The sequence below is a fragment of the Grammomys surdaster genome, unplaced genomic scaffold (genome assembly GCF_004785775.1).
Source record: "Grammomys surdaster isolate TR1022 unplaced genomic scaffold, NIH_TR_1.0 362, whole genome shotgun sequence".
NCBI lineage: Eukaryota > Metazoa > Chordata > Mammalia > Rodentia > Muridae > Grammomys > Grammomys surdaster.
This window is the reverse complement of record NW_021604781.1, coordinates 1,087,539-1,103,338: the sequence shown is the minus strand read 5'-3', so window position 1 is coordinate 1,103,338 and position 15,800 is coordinate 1,087,539. Positions and strand designations below refer to the sequence as shown.

Here is a 15,800-nt window from a genome sequence, read left to right as displayed (position 1 = left end):
CAATGTTTTTTTTTCTCTTTCTTAGAAATAGCTTTAGCTGTTTTTTTTGTTGTCCTCAGATATTCACCTGCTGTGAAATGCAACTGAAAGTAGTTTTATAAAACACCTGGGCCTGCAGAGAGAGAGAGAGTAAAATTGCCTTTTTCTTGCCTTGGTTTTCTTCTATCATACAGTTAACTATTTCAGGATTGAAGAAAAAAAAAAGTAATATGGCCACAAGACTGAAAACATTATAAAATATACTGATCTCTACAAACAGCAGAGGCACTTCTGTGACAAACAAACATCTACATAGTTAAGTCCAATTTCTTCTTTCTACAAACATTTTTTTTTAAAGTACCAAAAATTATTAAACCAGTAGGATGTGGCTTGAAAGGAACAAGTCTCTACCTTGATCATCTGACCATGTTCACTGTTCCATGGTGTTACACCACCCAAAACAAAGCAAAAGACCTCACCAAACGGTTTTCTGAAATATATACAGGACTTACAAATTTTCACATTTATTTCTACAAGGCAGTAGGTTACTACTCTTCTCATGTTTCAAATAAGAAAACTATCTCAAAAGTACAAAGACTTGAGTGTAAAAAACACAGCAGGACTAAGCTTTCAAAAAAAAAAAAAAAAGACGAACCTGTTTTCCTGTCACTGGAAAAGATCTTTTGCAAAATATTAAATTTAACTTAGTCTGCCAGTCAAATTGCATTTATTGAAACCTAGTCAGATGTTTATAGTTTAAACTCCCATCATTTTAATAGAATTTGTAAATAGAGCTATTTACTAATTTCTTTAGTTTTTTTTTCTTTAATGTAGACAAAACAGTGAGGCCAAAAAGAAAGGCACTAAGTAACACAAACAAGGGCATCCCCATCATCCCCACCACTCCCCCACCCCTACCCCTGGCTCTTGTTCTTTCACTCCTCTCTCCTGGCACTGGTAATTCACCCTGAGACATGGACATATCTTCTGGACATGTTCTTCCTCTCTTGATCTTTGTAAGCAAGTCTATCCCCAGTATACTCTGTTTACTTTGTGATTCACCAGTCACCAGTCACCAGTCACTTGGCTGCTCACAATCATGGCTCCCTCTTGTCTGGATCCTTTCCATCCTTCACAACGACCACACTACCAGCCTTTACCACTGCATGCCATTCTGCCAACTAGAGCTCTGCCCTTTACAGTGCTGCTTTATCTGAATCAACAGTGACTCTTCAATTTGCTTTCAATAATAAAGATACAGCCTACTTTCTTCAACATCTTCCCAAAGGTAAACCTACCTACCCAGTAACTAGAAACAAAAGCCAGAGAACATCAACTTAACTAGCTCAAGTGCTAACGAGGTAACCCTGCAGTGGTACCCCAGCACACTAAAACAAAGTACAACCACAATCTGATTTCTGAGTGAAATTAGGAAGGAAGAATCATACCAATTTAAAGATATGAGAGTAAGTTAAATAGTACAATACTTTTTCATGTCCCTAAAACCCTTCCAGTGTTGGGGGACGACCTCACTAGTTAAGGAGCAGCTTTTCTCAGAGCACTGACTCTCTCTTTAACAGAAGCCATACCATTCCAGTCAGAGGTGCTGGAGTTGTATCTGTATAGAAGTAAGTCGTCCCCCCGACAGTCTCCTTCTGGATCACCTGACCAGAGGATGGAGTCTGAGGAACAGGGTTATTGGCAGGAGTGGAGGCACTAGGCGGCACCATGAAACTTGCTGGGTTTGGAGTGTGGCTTCTTCTTCTAGGAGCAGGAGAGGTGTGTGGAGTAATTTTGGGGGAATGGAGAGGGGAAGATCCAGCAGACAGTGACATTCCTGGGGAAGATGCAAAAGAGGGTCTTAGTGGAATAGCACACTGGTTTTAGAGGAAAAAACACTGGAAAATAAAATGCAAACACTCATGTGAAAGAAACATCCATTTTAAGTGCAAAGGAAAAAAATTCATTTTAAAGCAAGTGCAAATAAGTTTCTTTTTCTTAACTAATGAAATCAGCAACAGACCTCTCCTTGACAACCTAACCCTACAGTAAGAATCACCAGAGATTAAGAAATTAATTTAATGAAATAATGAAAACTGCCAGAACTGAGACTCTTGAATAGCTCTTTTCCTCAGTCTTTTAGAACTGTTACTACTGCCCAAATGACACAATTACACAAATATTATATTAAAAAAAATCAAGTAATGATGACCTACTAAATTCCACGAAATATGAATAGCAAAATTTCTTGGGGGAAAAAGGCTGAGACTATGCTAAAATACACAGTGGCAGATTAAGCACCAAATCTCTGCAACTCTAGACATACACTAAACATCTGGAACTACTGCAGATGCATGTCCAAGTGCAACCACAGCCAACAATGCCACTTGAACAATGGACTCTGTCACAGATGCCATGGGGAAGGGAGGGAGAACCAGTATTTTTACCCTATTCGAAGCCAGCTGAAAATATAAGACCAAATCACATGTAAAAGCATAAAATGATTTCTAAAACACTGACAACCACGTGCATAAATGCAAATTACTTAAAGCCAGATGAAGTTAGCCACAAGTTTAAGGGAGGTGGCTTATTTGAGCAGATATAAAACAGGAGATCTAGCTACAAGGAACACATGTATGGGAATTTGGGCAATGTTTAAAACCTACACAACTGGGGGCGAAATTAGCAAAATACCTTTGGCCATAGAGCTATTATTAATGGGATATTTTTCAATTTTCTAGTGTCTCATAAAACATCAAGACTTTGCTTTTTGAAAATAAGATGAACAAAACTGAGCTTAAAACTGAGAAGAGACCTCTTGTCTCTGGAGAGCACTTGCACTTCTAAAAGCTTCATCACAGGGATGGTATCTGAGTCTCCAAGCACCTACCAGTCAGAACCTAGATGCAGTTTATGTCACTTAACCAGACACATGTACAACGTCAACAGCAGAGCCAAGACTCAAACTCAAGCCAACTTCAAATTCCCAACCCAGTATCCCCTACTGCTTCTACAGTATCAATACTGAAGTAGGCCAGAAATTTCAAATGTCAAGAAAACAGGAGAAACTTTAAAAATCTATCATTCTTTCCAAAAAGAAAACTTTAAAAAAAAAAAAAAAACGAAAAAGCGATGAGGTCCAGTCACTGTGCTTTAAGATGAGCCACGTTTTATCTTGTTTTTAACCACTATGGGGCTTTGTTTTTATCCACCTCTGCATTTGCACAGTTAGCTACAGGAATCTACAGGCGTCTACTATATTACTTAAACTCTATTCACTTAGCTAAAACTATGGGCTACATTTGCATAGTTTCCCCATAAAGCTAGCTTCTAAGTATCCCTGAGAGGAACCTGCTGGAGATCACCAAAGATGAATGAATTGGTTAACTACTGTTCTGTTCATTAACAGCAATATGTATAGCAGTAATCCTGCCCTGCTCCCCACCCTGCCAGGCCCCAATCTAAAGGTGTCCTAAGCATCAGTTTACTGCATCCTTATACCACCCTGTGGGGCAAGTATAGCACACTCATTTCACAGACTAGCAAACTAGTTTAAAGCACATACTCCAATTTCTGTCTCATATGAAGTACAAGAAAGAGGATTTGTAGCCATTTCAATAGCTTCAGCAATTACTTGGGTTATGTGGGGAAGACATAGCTAAGCTAATTAATGGGAAGGTCTTGGCTCTCAGTAGGTATAGAAATTAATAAAGTACAGTCTGTAAGACTAAATACATCATCACAAACAATGCAAGGTGAATGAATAGGGAAAACTGCCTCGGTAGACTTTACACTATATAGAGTATCAAGACTTCTCTGAACCATTTTCAATTTTGTGAAATTATTTTAATGCAAAGTTGTAGTTCATACAGGTAAGCTATGGTTTCTTAGAATTACTCAAATACACTAAAACTAAAACATGTTCAACAATGATCATTAGTACCCATGAGGATACTTACTCAGCTAAAGGCAAAATTACCTGTAAAACTGCTATACAATATCTAGGAAAAGCAACGTGTCACTCACATAATTAGTAGAGTATTAAAGAATGGGGTGTAATTCCCATACAGGTGCATAAACAAAGAACATGCTTGTTAGTAAGCACAACAGAGTAGAGAACACTATATAAACAAGTGGTTACACACAAGGGGCCGAATTACAATTAACAGACTCTGACTAAATCAAGGGACAATAACCCAAAGTATGTGCCCTTAGCAAAGCCCACACCTATAATTCCAGCTTTCAGGAGGCAGAGTCAGGGGGATAACTCCATATGGGAGGCCACCTTAGTGTACAAAGTAAATTCCAGGCTGGCCAGGGTCACAAAGAAAGATGTTGCCTCAAAGAACACTTTAAAGAGAGGAAAGAAAAGGAAAAGAAAGGAAAGGCAAGGGAAAAGAAAAAAAAAGAGAGAAAAATATATCTAGTTGAAAATATTTTCCTTCTACAGCAGTAACCATAGAAATAATTTTCCAAAGGACTTAGAATCCACTTGATCCAACAAGTTTCCTACCAATAATGATATTGACTAAATACATCATATACATATAATAGAAGAATGAAAACATGTATTTTAATACCTTAAATTAACAGTATTTGCCATCATAATTTCTGTATGACTTTTTTGTCAATCAAGGTCAGGGTGGCACTGTCTATAATTTCAAGCTGAGAAATATAAGTGACTCTAAGGATAAACTAACTACTGTAAAGTACCTGGAAAATGCCTATCCAAATAGAAGTGAGCAATAATACAGAGGTATCCAGTAGAGAGATGTACTGGTCTTTGCTACTTTGTAGGTTCTTCCTTTTACCACCACTTACGGGCTTCACTCCCTGGTTCTACTCTCTAACACTAGATAGGAGAGAAACGAGGATAGAGGAGAAAGAGAAATGACAGAGGGGAAAGAGATCCTGAATCTAATTTCTTCCTTTTGTTTCTTCTTTGACCATAACTTCAACCAAATTCTCTAAGGGACCAACAACCACCCCATCTCTCAGGGTCCTAGCATTTATGTGCTGTCTGAAAAGCTCCCAGAATTCCAAGTATCACACAACCACAGAAATTATCTGCAGATGGGAAAATCATGCTTCTGCTAGAGCATGAGGCAAATCATGGTCAGCTGCTGTGGACAGTCCGAATCAGCCCCATATCCCAACACCTAGGATTAAAATAAACACACATTCTTACATTTCTGTGTTTTTTAAGAAACCAAGTTCCAGAAATCTCAAAAATGTCATGACATCTCCCCTCTCCTGTTTTAAGACATTAACTGTGCTGTGTGTAGCAGAAAATTATAAACAAAGACATTTTCAGTGAACTAAGAGCTTTTTGGGTCAGTGGCCAAGGTTTTCAGAAGATCTGTAATTTTTAGTTCTATAATTTTTAACAGTTTTGATGGTATCTATCCACAGCTTGTGGTTTCCTGTGGGAATATAATCAAATTCCTCATCCCCAATGCAAAACTTCTGCTGGCTTCCATTCTAATGTTAATGCATCCTTATAGCACATAGGCTGATTTAATTCTAGAGTTTTTTCTATAACCCAGTAACTCTCAGCTGCTGTTGATCCTTTCTCATTAACATTCCGAAAATTTAAAGTTAGAGCACTACTGACTATATATATGTGTATATATATATATATATATATATATATATATATATATATATATCTTTGTCTTATAAGCATTTCCTATAAGTATTTCCTTTAAGAGGGATTAGATCTTTCTACAACTCCCTGGACTATAGGATTGTGTGGTACACTGATAAAAATATAATATGCTAAAAACCTGTTTCAATTTATTAGAGACATATGCAGAGGCATGGTCAGTTTTAATTTGTGGAGGTATCCCCATGATAACCATTACAGAAATGTGTAATTACAGAATCAACCTTTTCAGAACTTAAAAAAATAGAAGCCTATTAAAATCCTGAGTACATATCAAAGGCATGGTGTATAAATGTTAGTTTTCCAAGTTCTGAAAAATGAAACACATCCATTTGCCAGATTTAACTTCTTTTGGCATGTTTAAGGTTAACTCCAGTGTATAATGAGGTTTAATTATATAAGGGACACATATGACAATTTTTATAATATCCTTGTCTTATCTCCAAGTAACAGAAAAACTTCTTTAGGCTTCAGCTGTTTGCATGATACTTTTCATGAAACTTTGACACTTCTAATATACTTCCTATTAACAACTAGTTAATTTCACTTCCTTGTGCTAATGAACCTTGCAGATCTATGTGTGAACTAATTTGGTTTATATATAATGGATAATATTTTTATTCCTAATTGTTGTATCTGTATAAAAAAAAACAAGGTTAATTCTAAATTATTAGGAATAAATTCAGAAGTTTCTATATGCAGAACAACTCTTTCTGTGAATTGAGAGTCAGTAATTATATTAAGACGTTCAGGAAAATCTAATAATACCATAAGAATTCCATATGGCTGTGATTTTTTACCTGAGGCATATAGGCTTTGAATTATTTTGCTCATATGGTCTGACTTATAGCCTGCCATTTCCACCTTATCTGCATCAGTATAGAATGTAGGTGCTTCAGAATTGATGTTTCTTTTATAATGTGTGGGAGAATCTTTTTATAAACTAAAGATGCTTGCTTGCTATTAGGATATCTGCTGTTAATGTCTCCCAATTAGTTGCTACAAGCTCTTTACCAATCTTCATTGATTACCTATAATGATATAATTCAACATTAGTACACAATTTCTTCTGGGTTTGTTCCTGAAAACTGACGTAGTCTTATTCTTCTTTTTATGATTAAATCAGAAATGTTTCTATGTAAGTCTTTTTTGTACTTTCTGTGCTAAGAATTTCACAATACTATCTTTCCACTGCATAATGAGCCTAGTAGGAAAAAAAGTTGAAGGTTTGCAAAATACAATCAAGTTTGGGATCTATGCAATCCTCATATGCATCTGCAGTCTCTGTTCTACTAGAGTTAACTCTCTGCTTCAGCCACTAACCATCTTGGACTTTTTAAGTTGAAATCTTCTAATATTTAAAAACAAATTACTTAACTCTTAAGTAGTTAACCCAATGGTAGGCCATAGCCAATTAACATCTCTCATTAATTTTTTAAAATCATTAAGAACTTACAACTCATCTCTTCTGATCTGTACTTTTTGTGATTGAATTCTCTTGTTGTTGTTGTTGACTTATTTCAAAAACCTAATAGTTAATCAAATCTCTTCACTGCGGTTTCTCAGGTGCAATCTAATCTGTAGCCCACAGTATGGCAGAATTCCTTGTTCCCTTAAACATTTTCTCTAAAGTATCTGCATCTGAATTAGCCAACAAAATATTCATATAATAATAAATAATGGATATACGAAATTGCCTACAAATTATTTCTAGCAGTTGTTGCACAAAATATTGACATAAAGTTGGACTCTTTTAACATTCCTTGCTGAAGAACTTTTGACTGATATAGTTTTATAGGTATTGAGAAAGCAAATTTTTACTTATCTTGCTCATACAAGGGATTACTAAAAAAAATAAAATAATAAAAGTCGTTTAAATCAATTACTATCACAAGCCATGCCTTAGATAATGAAGAAAGGACAGGAATTCTAGGCTGTAACAAACCCACTGGTTATATTACTCTATTCACAGTTCTTAAACCTGTTAACAATCTCCAATTTTCTGATTCCTTTTTTTTAAATAACGAATATTGGCAAATTCCAATGACTGATAGACTCTTCTATATGCTGAACCTACAGATGTTCAAGTGCTTACATTTTTAGTTTTATTTGGTTGGTTGGTTGGTTGGTTGGTTAAGGCCACTGCTTTACCCTTAAAGGCTTGTTAGTCAACCATTTTAAGGGTGAGCCGTTGATACTTCAGCAGTGCACCCTCCCTACCTCCATAAATTTGGATACTCAATTTCTGTTATGCCCCATGTTTGGACAATTGGCACAGCCTGGGGTTGTTTTTGATGATACATATCAATACCTTCCCCAGGAACATCTACCATTTAACTGCTTATTTCATTATGGACTATCTCTGGGATTGCAGGAATATGAATCTGACCACCTCACTGTTGTAAAAGATCCCTTCTTCCCTTCGCTATAAATTTATGAGTATATCAGACACATAAGGCCTTAACTTTCCTATTTGACCTTCCAGTCCTACACATTTAAATCAACATACACTTTGTTCTGAAATAACTTTCCAATTCCTAGAAACTAAGTATACATATTTTGAAGTGGCAATTCAGAATTCGAAATTTTTTGTAAAATTATGGCTGTTATATCAGCTCCTGTATCCATCAGACTTTCTACTGCAATACCATTTATGTGAAATTTTAATTTTGGCCTCTGACAATTAAGAACTGTTTGCCAAATACATGTTTTCCAGTACTTCCAAACCCTCCATTTTTTCCTACTGGTGCAGCTTTGCTTTTGATGTAGGGAAACAGTCACATCTGAGCAACCCTATTACCTGTGTTAAATTGCATCTCTCTTTTTACACAGGCCATAATTTTAATTTCTCCTTTGAAATCTTGACCTATAATTCCGGATGTACAATGAATCCTTGGGATGTCAATTCACTCCTTCCTAAGATCATCCTTACTATTCCTAAGGGGAAAGGACCATAATCTCTAGTAGTTATTTTATAACATTGAGTTTGGGGGGAGTAAGATGTTTATCTGTGGTCAACTCTAGAGCAGCTCCACCTACAGTAGTGTTTGTAAAATATCCAATGCCAAGTAGAAGTTTTTTAATCTGTGTGTTAATCCTCGGCTGAAACTGCTAGTAATTTTTGCTGCAGGGCTCCAAGCTAGGCCCCCAAGGCATTTCCCAAAGGTAAGAAATTACCTTGAATCTCTTTTGTATCTAAATTCCTGATCCCAATGGTAGCTTTCCTTATACTGCACACCAATAATGTCACTACTCAAGAGGCATACGTAGGAATTCCAGTTCAAGGCTAGCTTGTGCCATATAGTAAGATCTGTTTCAGAAATCAAAAAAGTAACAAAACTAAAATGCACAAAAGTCATGAAAATTCACTGATACTAAGTACCCCAGATAATATATAAAGAGGGTTAAAAACAAAACCCAACTCATTACTAATACAAAGGACACAAAAGTGACAAGGTATTTGTTCTTGGAACAGAGCAAGTAGGCTAAGAGTAAAAATTGTATAAGCATCATCAAAGAAAAAGCTCCTAACAGGTCAACTAAAGCAGATGAAAACAAGCAATTGTGAGTGAGAAACGGCATTGAGGAGACTAGCTACAAATAAAGCTAGAGAGGACAACAGCTGACTAAGCTTCCAGGAGAAAAAAAGTTTTGGAGAAGCAACATTCAATTAGAGAAAAAAAGAACAACAAAACAAAAATATACCTCATCAATAAATTTGGAGAGCAAGGGCTCTGAACAGAAAAGAACTAATCTTTCCTAATTACGCAATACTGTGATGGCCAAAACCAAAACATACTGGGAAAACAAATTATCTAAGGACAGTATGAGGAGAGAAGAAAGAGAGAGGGAGGAGAAGAGCACAGGGTGGGTTTGGGGGACAGTGTGTGAATAACGGAGGCCACTACCTGAACTGGAAAACATGCCAGAACACTAGTTCAAGGAAGAAAGGTAATTTATCTCTAAAACGGGAGTGTGGGGGAAGGGGTGGAGACAATTTTAGGACTCATCACTGGAATTTCTGTGTTGAAAAACAATTCAACAATCAATTCATTAGGGGAAAAAAAAAATCAGGGCTGGAGAGATGGCTCTGTGTGGTTAAGAGCATGCTCCTCCAGAGGTCCTGGGTTCAATTCCCAGCAACCACATGGTGGCTCACAACTATCTATAATGAGATCTGATGCCCTCTTGTGGTGTGTCAGAAGACAGTGACAGTCACATATAAAATAAATCTAAAAAGATAAAATCAATAACAAGGAAAAATTTCATTTGCTGAAAGTCCTGGAACATAAAAAATGGCTGGATTTTTTAAAGCACAAATGTAGTTAAAATTCTACAAAGCTGTAATACTGAAAGGGAGAGAGCAGCTAAGGGCCATGTGACTGCCTAGTGAAAACAAGCTTCTGGGCTCTACTGCCCTGCACTGAAGAGCAAGTGGGGAAATAGCTTGTACTTTTTACTTAGGAAAGCATGTAAATTAAAAGCTTTAGTTTAACCACTACATAGAATCACAAGAAGTCAGGTATGATTCACGTGTAATCCAAGTACTCAGAGGGCAGAAGCAGGAGGATCACAAGCCAAAGGCCAGCTTAGGCTGCACCAAGAGCCTGCCTAGTGGGGAAGAGTAATAAAATAGAAACAAAATGTATCATGTTTAGTACCTATTTCATACCATAGGCAAAACAGCTTTTAATATTGTAAAAATAGGTAAACCCATGAAACTGTAAGAAGAAAACAGGTATACGCCCCCATGTCCTTCAGTTGAGCAACAGCCGCACAAACAATAAAAGAAGACATTTAAATGCTCTAAATGAGACTAATAGGAAGTGAGCCATTTGTATATTTTGTAGGTAGCGATCATGGTGGCCAGGCTGCAGTCTAGTCTGTTCAATAAAAAGAATGCCTAGAGCATACAACAAAAACAAGTGCATTAAACGACTAATCAAGCAATGTGACCAGAAATTTCTTCAGAGACATCATACAAATGTCAACCAATCACATGCAAAGAAACACAGTATCACTAGGGGCATGAACATACTGTATCACTCCTTAGACTGCCTATAGTCAAGAGCATAGCAACAAATGCTGTTAGTGAGGAGGAAGAAATCAGGTCTTATTCCTTCTGGCAGAAATGTAAAGTAGTACATACAGTCACCTTGAAAACAAGTTTAGCAGTTCTTCAAATTGTTAAAAGTTACCATATGTCTTGGAATCCCACTACTATGCCTATTTCCCAGTAGCAGTAAGAAGGTATGTCCACACAAACACTTGTATATGAATGCCCAGAGCACATGATCATCATCACTGTTGAATAGTGGAAAAAAGCTCAAATGTCTACCAACTGAGAAATGGCTCTGTGAAATACTGTGTTTTGAGGATTGTAATGAACACGAACCCACACTACTATGGGAACCATACAACGTTAAGTGAAAGTGGCCAGATACATAAAAGCCACTTAGTACAAGATGCTATGTACACAGACTGGCCAAGCCTATGAAGTAGAAAAACAGAGTTATAGTTCTAAGGGCCGTAACTCTTAAGTTGTGGAAAAGAGCAAAGCACAGACTACAAAAGTCACACAGTTTACCTACTTAGTTTATGGTTACAGCTGCCCAATTTAGTAAATACACCAAAGTGAACCACATGTACACTTAAAGGTCCGGTCTTACAACAAATATATCAACTAAATACCAGCAAAAATACTTAATATCCAAATCATTCCAGTAGCCCAGTTGTAGAAGACAGGAGAGCAATTAAAAAAAACACACTCAAAACCCACCTCATTTACATGAACTAGGAATTAAAAACTAAGATAAGCATAAACTTACACATAAACAAGTAGACTTTGGAAAAGTAATTAAATTCTTACAGACAAGATAATTTGAACACAAGTTAGTATCTATACTTATCTGCTATTCAGATGACAATTCTACCTAAATGAATCTTAAAAAAAAAAAAAGACTCTAGTTCAGCAAAGGTAGCAAGCATTATTTAAAAAAAAAAAAAATTGCCCAAGCTAAATAAATCTGTGGGAAAGTATGCATTGAGAAAGCCAGAAAATAACACTTAAGAAACACAAACAAAAAGGAAGTTAAAAAAAAACAAAACAAAGTGGGGAGGGTGTTAAATCCTATGTACATTGTTGTTTTGCCTACAAGTATGTCTGTGTAAGGGTGTTGGATCCCCTGGAACTGTAGTTTCAGGCGGTTGTGAGCTGCCACATGGGTGTTAGGAACTGAACCCAGGTTCTCTGGAAGAGCAGCCAGTGTTTAACCACTGACCTATCTCTCCAGCCCCACAAAAAATAGAAGTTTTTACACCAATAATAGTAAAAGGTGATCAACACTATAGTCCTCAAGATGTTCTAGAATTTTGTAGAAATTCATCAAGACAACAGGGCTGTTCTTGCAGAGGACCTGGGTTCAGTTCCCAGTAACCACAGGGTAGCTAGCTCACAACCATCGGTAACTCTTATTTCTAGGGGACTCAATCAATGCCTTCTTCCTGGCCTCCATGGGCACTGTTCAAATACAGTATACACACATGCATGCATACACTCATACATGAATACACACACATACATGGAAAATACTTAAGCACATTAAATTAGGTAAATGTACCTTTAAAAAGAGACACGGGGCACCAAAAAGGAGATCAAATATACATAAAAAACAAGTATTAAAAAGGTGGTAAAAATAGGCTACAGAAATGGCTCAACAATTAAGAGTCCTGCTTGGTCTTCCAGAGGATCTAGGTTCAGTTCTCAGAACCCACAGCACAGCTAACAATCATATTAACACCAGCTCCTAGAGATTCAAAGCAGCATTTGAGCCTCTGTCGTTACTGCATGCATATTGAGAAACACCCTTACACAGGAAATGAAGAAAAAAACAAACTTCAGGGAGAATGTGACTAAGTAACCAGATGTGACAACTTGCTAGGCACTGTTAGGAGACCCAGGCAATACAGTACTACAGATGGTTACTTGGAGAAACAACAAAGTGATTCCCTGTCATTCCTTCAATTTTAGATGAATACTTAGGAGTTTAAAATGAAAGGGAAAGCCTCCGATACTATTTTTAAAAAGTGTGTGTGTATATCCACACATATATGTATGTGTGAGTATGTGTGTATACAGAATGCTGGGCATGGTGGCCCACTTCTAATCCTAGCACTGCGGAGGAAGTAGCAGTCAGATTTCTGTACTAAGAGGCCAAGGAGAAATAGTGAGTTCCAGACCAGCTACCACTACACACTGAGACTCTCCCTCAAAAAACAAAACACAAAAGAACCAGTAAAAAATGAACAAGTTATATAAATATATGTATACCAAATCCCTCAAATACAAATTATCATTATTTGTATGTGATATATACATATCTGTACATGTTGTAGGCACCATATTCACATGTGGTGGTCCAAGGTCAATGCCACTACCTTTGTGTCTTCCTCTATCACTCACTCAATTATATTTTTCAGTTTAATTATTGGGGGGTGTGGGGGTTGAGAGAGGGGACAGACAGACACACAGATACACAGATTGCATTTATATGTAAGTACCTATGGGGGCCAAAACAAAGTTGGATTCCTTGGAGTTGGGAGTTACAGGAGGTTGTGAGCCACCAGATGCGGGTTCTGGGACTGAATCCAGGTCCTCTGAAAAGAGCAAGCAAGTGCTCTTAACCACTAAGATATCTAACTAACATCTCCACCTTATTTCTTGAGGCAGGGAATCAACTCACTAAGAGTAGCTGACCAGCAAGCCTCTGAGATCCTCCTATCTCTACCTCCTACAACTAGGATTACAGGGACACACTTCTGTACTCTGCTTTTCATTTAAGTGTTTGCTGAGGATCCAAACTTGGGTCTTGAAGCTTGCGTTTAATCAGGGGCTAGCAAGCTAGTTCAATCAGTAAAGACATTTGCTGCCAACTATGATGACTTTGAGTTCTACTCTCCAGGACATGGATGAGGTAACAAGGTCACTAGATGATCTAGCAGTTAAAGGGGTTTGCTGTGAAAGCCTGGAGACTAGAGTTGGATCCCTGGAAGCTATGGTAAAGGTAGAGGAGTCACAGAGTGTCTCATGAGTAAATACTAAGGATATTTTAAATTTCATCCTAGGACAATTATAAAAACAGTCTCCTCAGGATGAGTAAGATAGCTTATTGGGTCGAATTATTTCAAGCAGTCACCTGAAAGCATGATAACCTGAATCGGATGCCTAGAGCCCATGTAAAGGTTCAAAATCCATTCCATGAAGTTATTCCCTGACCTCTTTTTGTTCTCGGTGGTATATATGTCCATACACACACTGGGAGGGAGGGAAGGAAGGAGGGACGGAGGGAGGGGAAAGGGAGGAAAATAAAAAAAATTTTAAAGTACTTTCTTCAAAGGGAAAATTTTAAATAGCTCTTTCTTCAGAAACAAATGCATCCAAGATCCCCAGAATGATCATCATATAAAACTGGAAAAGACTAATTTTAAAACTGGAAATAAGACAAAAATGTCATGTACCCAATTCTATGATATCAAACTATGGGCCAAGCTAGCATATGTGAAAGAAAAGCCAGAAATAAGACTAACATTTATAGAAAATATACTGGCTCTTATGTATCAGCTATACAAGGGAAAGAGTGAATGAGAGAAACTTTGCCTCTTTACGGACATCAATTATACTACCTGAGAAGAAATCTGACAACAATGTAGAAGATCCAAACACAAAGCTATATAAGTTCGTGTAAAGTTTTAAGCTAAATGTGTTAAAGACGATTTAGAAAAAGAAATAGAGAGACAGAACTCTCTTCCAAACAGACAGTGTTGTAAGAAGGATTATCTTTACTTCCTGAAAGCTTCAACAACTTATACCTATAGATGAGAACCCTCCTTGTCAACACAAAATAAGCCAGGGAGCTGTACAGAGAGAATTCTAAAATAAGACATTCAAAAGTAACAACACCAAAACCACACTAAGAACTCTTTATGTTGCTGCTTATAAGTAAAGCTGCTTTACAATATAATCCTTAAATTCCTCAGTAAATTTAGTGACAAAACCATCTTGAGTCCAAGACACTTCCACACATCTAGAAAGTCACTGCATACTGCTCAGCATATAGAGCTACTAATAGCTAAGATTAATCATTGTGACGCACAATCAACTATAAGAGAAAAAGACACGCCAGGCGGTGGTGGCACACGCCTTTAATCCCAGCACTTGGGAGGCAGAGGCAGGCGGATTTCTGAGTTTGAGAGTTCGAGGCTAGCCTAGTCTTCAGAGTGAGTTCCAGGACAGCCAGGGCTACACAGAGAAACCCTGTCTCGAAAAACCAAAGAGAGAAAAAGACACAGCTAGAGTCTAAAGGAATTAATGATGTATCATGGTGTGGTCCACGAGTACACTCTGCCCCCCAGCTATGTGTGCAATTTACAGACAAGAAGGAGCCTAAAGACTTGGTGCCCAAGGTTTACCATGGACTGGTACCTCAGGTAATGTTCTAGCACAACAGAATTATAAGTCTGGGAAAAAGCAGACTATGTAGCAAATAACATGGCAGAAGAGCTTTTTAGCAAAAAGTAGTCAGTTGGAGAAGACTGAAAAGTTTTCAATCTTCTACTTCTCAGATACTAGCTGGGTAGCAACCTACTACGCAGGCCTTAAGAGCTGCACTTTGAGCCTGACTTCTGCATACACACCACAAACTGCCTCCAGGATGGCTATCATTTGAGGAGCACCACTCTGCTCTCCATGGATTGTAACAGAAAAACGAAGAACAATGTTCTGATCTTCCTGTCTGAATACATTTCTCAGGAAACAGAAAAGAGGAAAAGGTTTTGTTTTTCCAGTCAGGATTTCCCTGTATATCCCTGGCTATCCTGGAACTTGTAGACCATGCTGACCTTAAACTCACAGAGTCGTCCCCTCCTCCCCCCCGCCCCTTACTTCTGTCTCAGGTGTTGAGATTAAAGGAGTGTGCCACTACCACCAGGCTGGAAAAGGCTTAAAAACAAAAAAACAACAAATCACAATAATGAGCTGGGAATACAGTCTAGTAGCAGTCTTCCCTAGCACAGCATCATAAGATCCTAAGTTTGAGACAGAGCACCCACCCCACCTCCCAACCCTCACTCAGGTAACAGACATACATGCTGATTGTAA

At 37.6% G+C, this 15,800-nt stretch overlaps 1 protein-coding gene across 6 annotated transcripts in view; it reads right to left on the bottom strand.

The window, feature by feature from the left end:
• Positions 1–15,800, bottom strand: part of Pan3 (poly(A) specific ribonuclease subunit PAN3) — a 120,161-nt gene that overhangs the window by 25,625 nt on the left and 78,736 nt on the right. For all 6 annotated transcript variants that reach the window (XM_028779838.1, XM_028779839.1, XM_028779842.1 and 3 more), the window contains one exon: positions 1,569–1,816. In XM_028779838.1, coding sequence (XP_028635671.1) covers positions 1,569–1,816 — 248 coding nt within the window. The remainder of the gene's footprint in view (positions 1–1,568; positions 1,817–15,800) is intronic.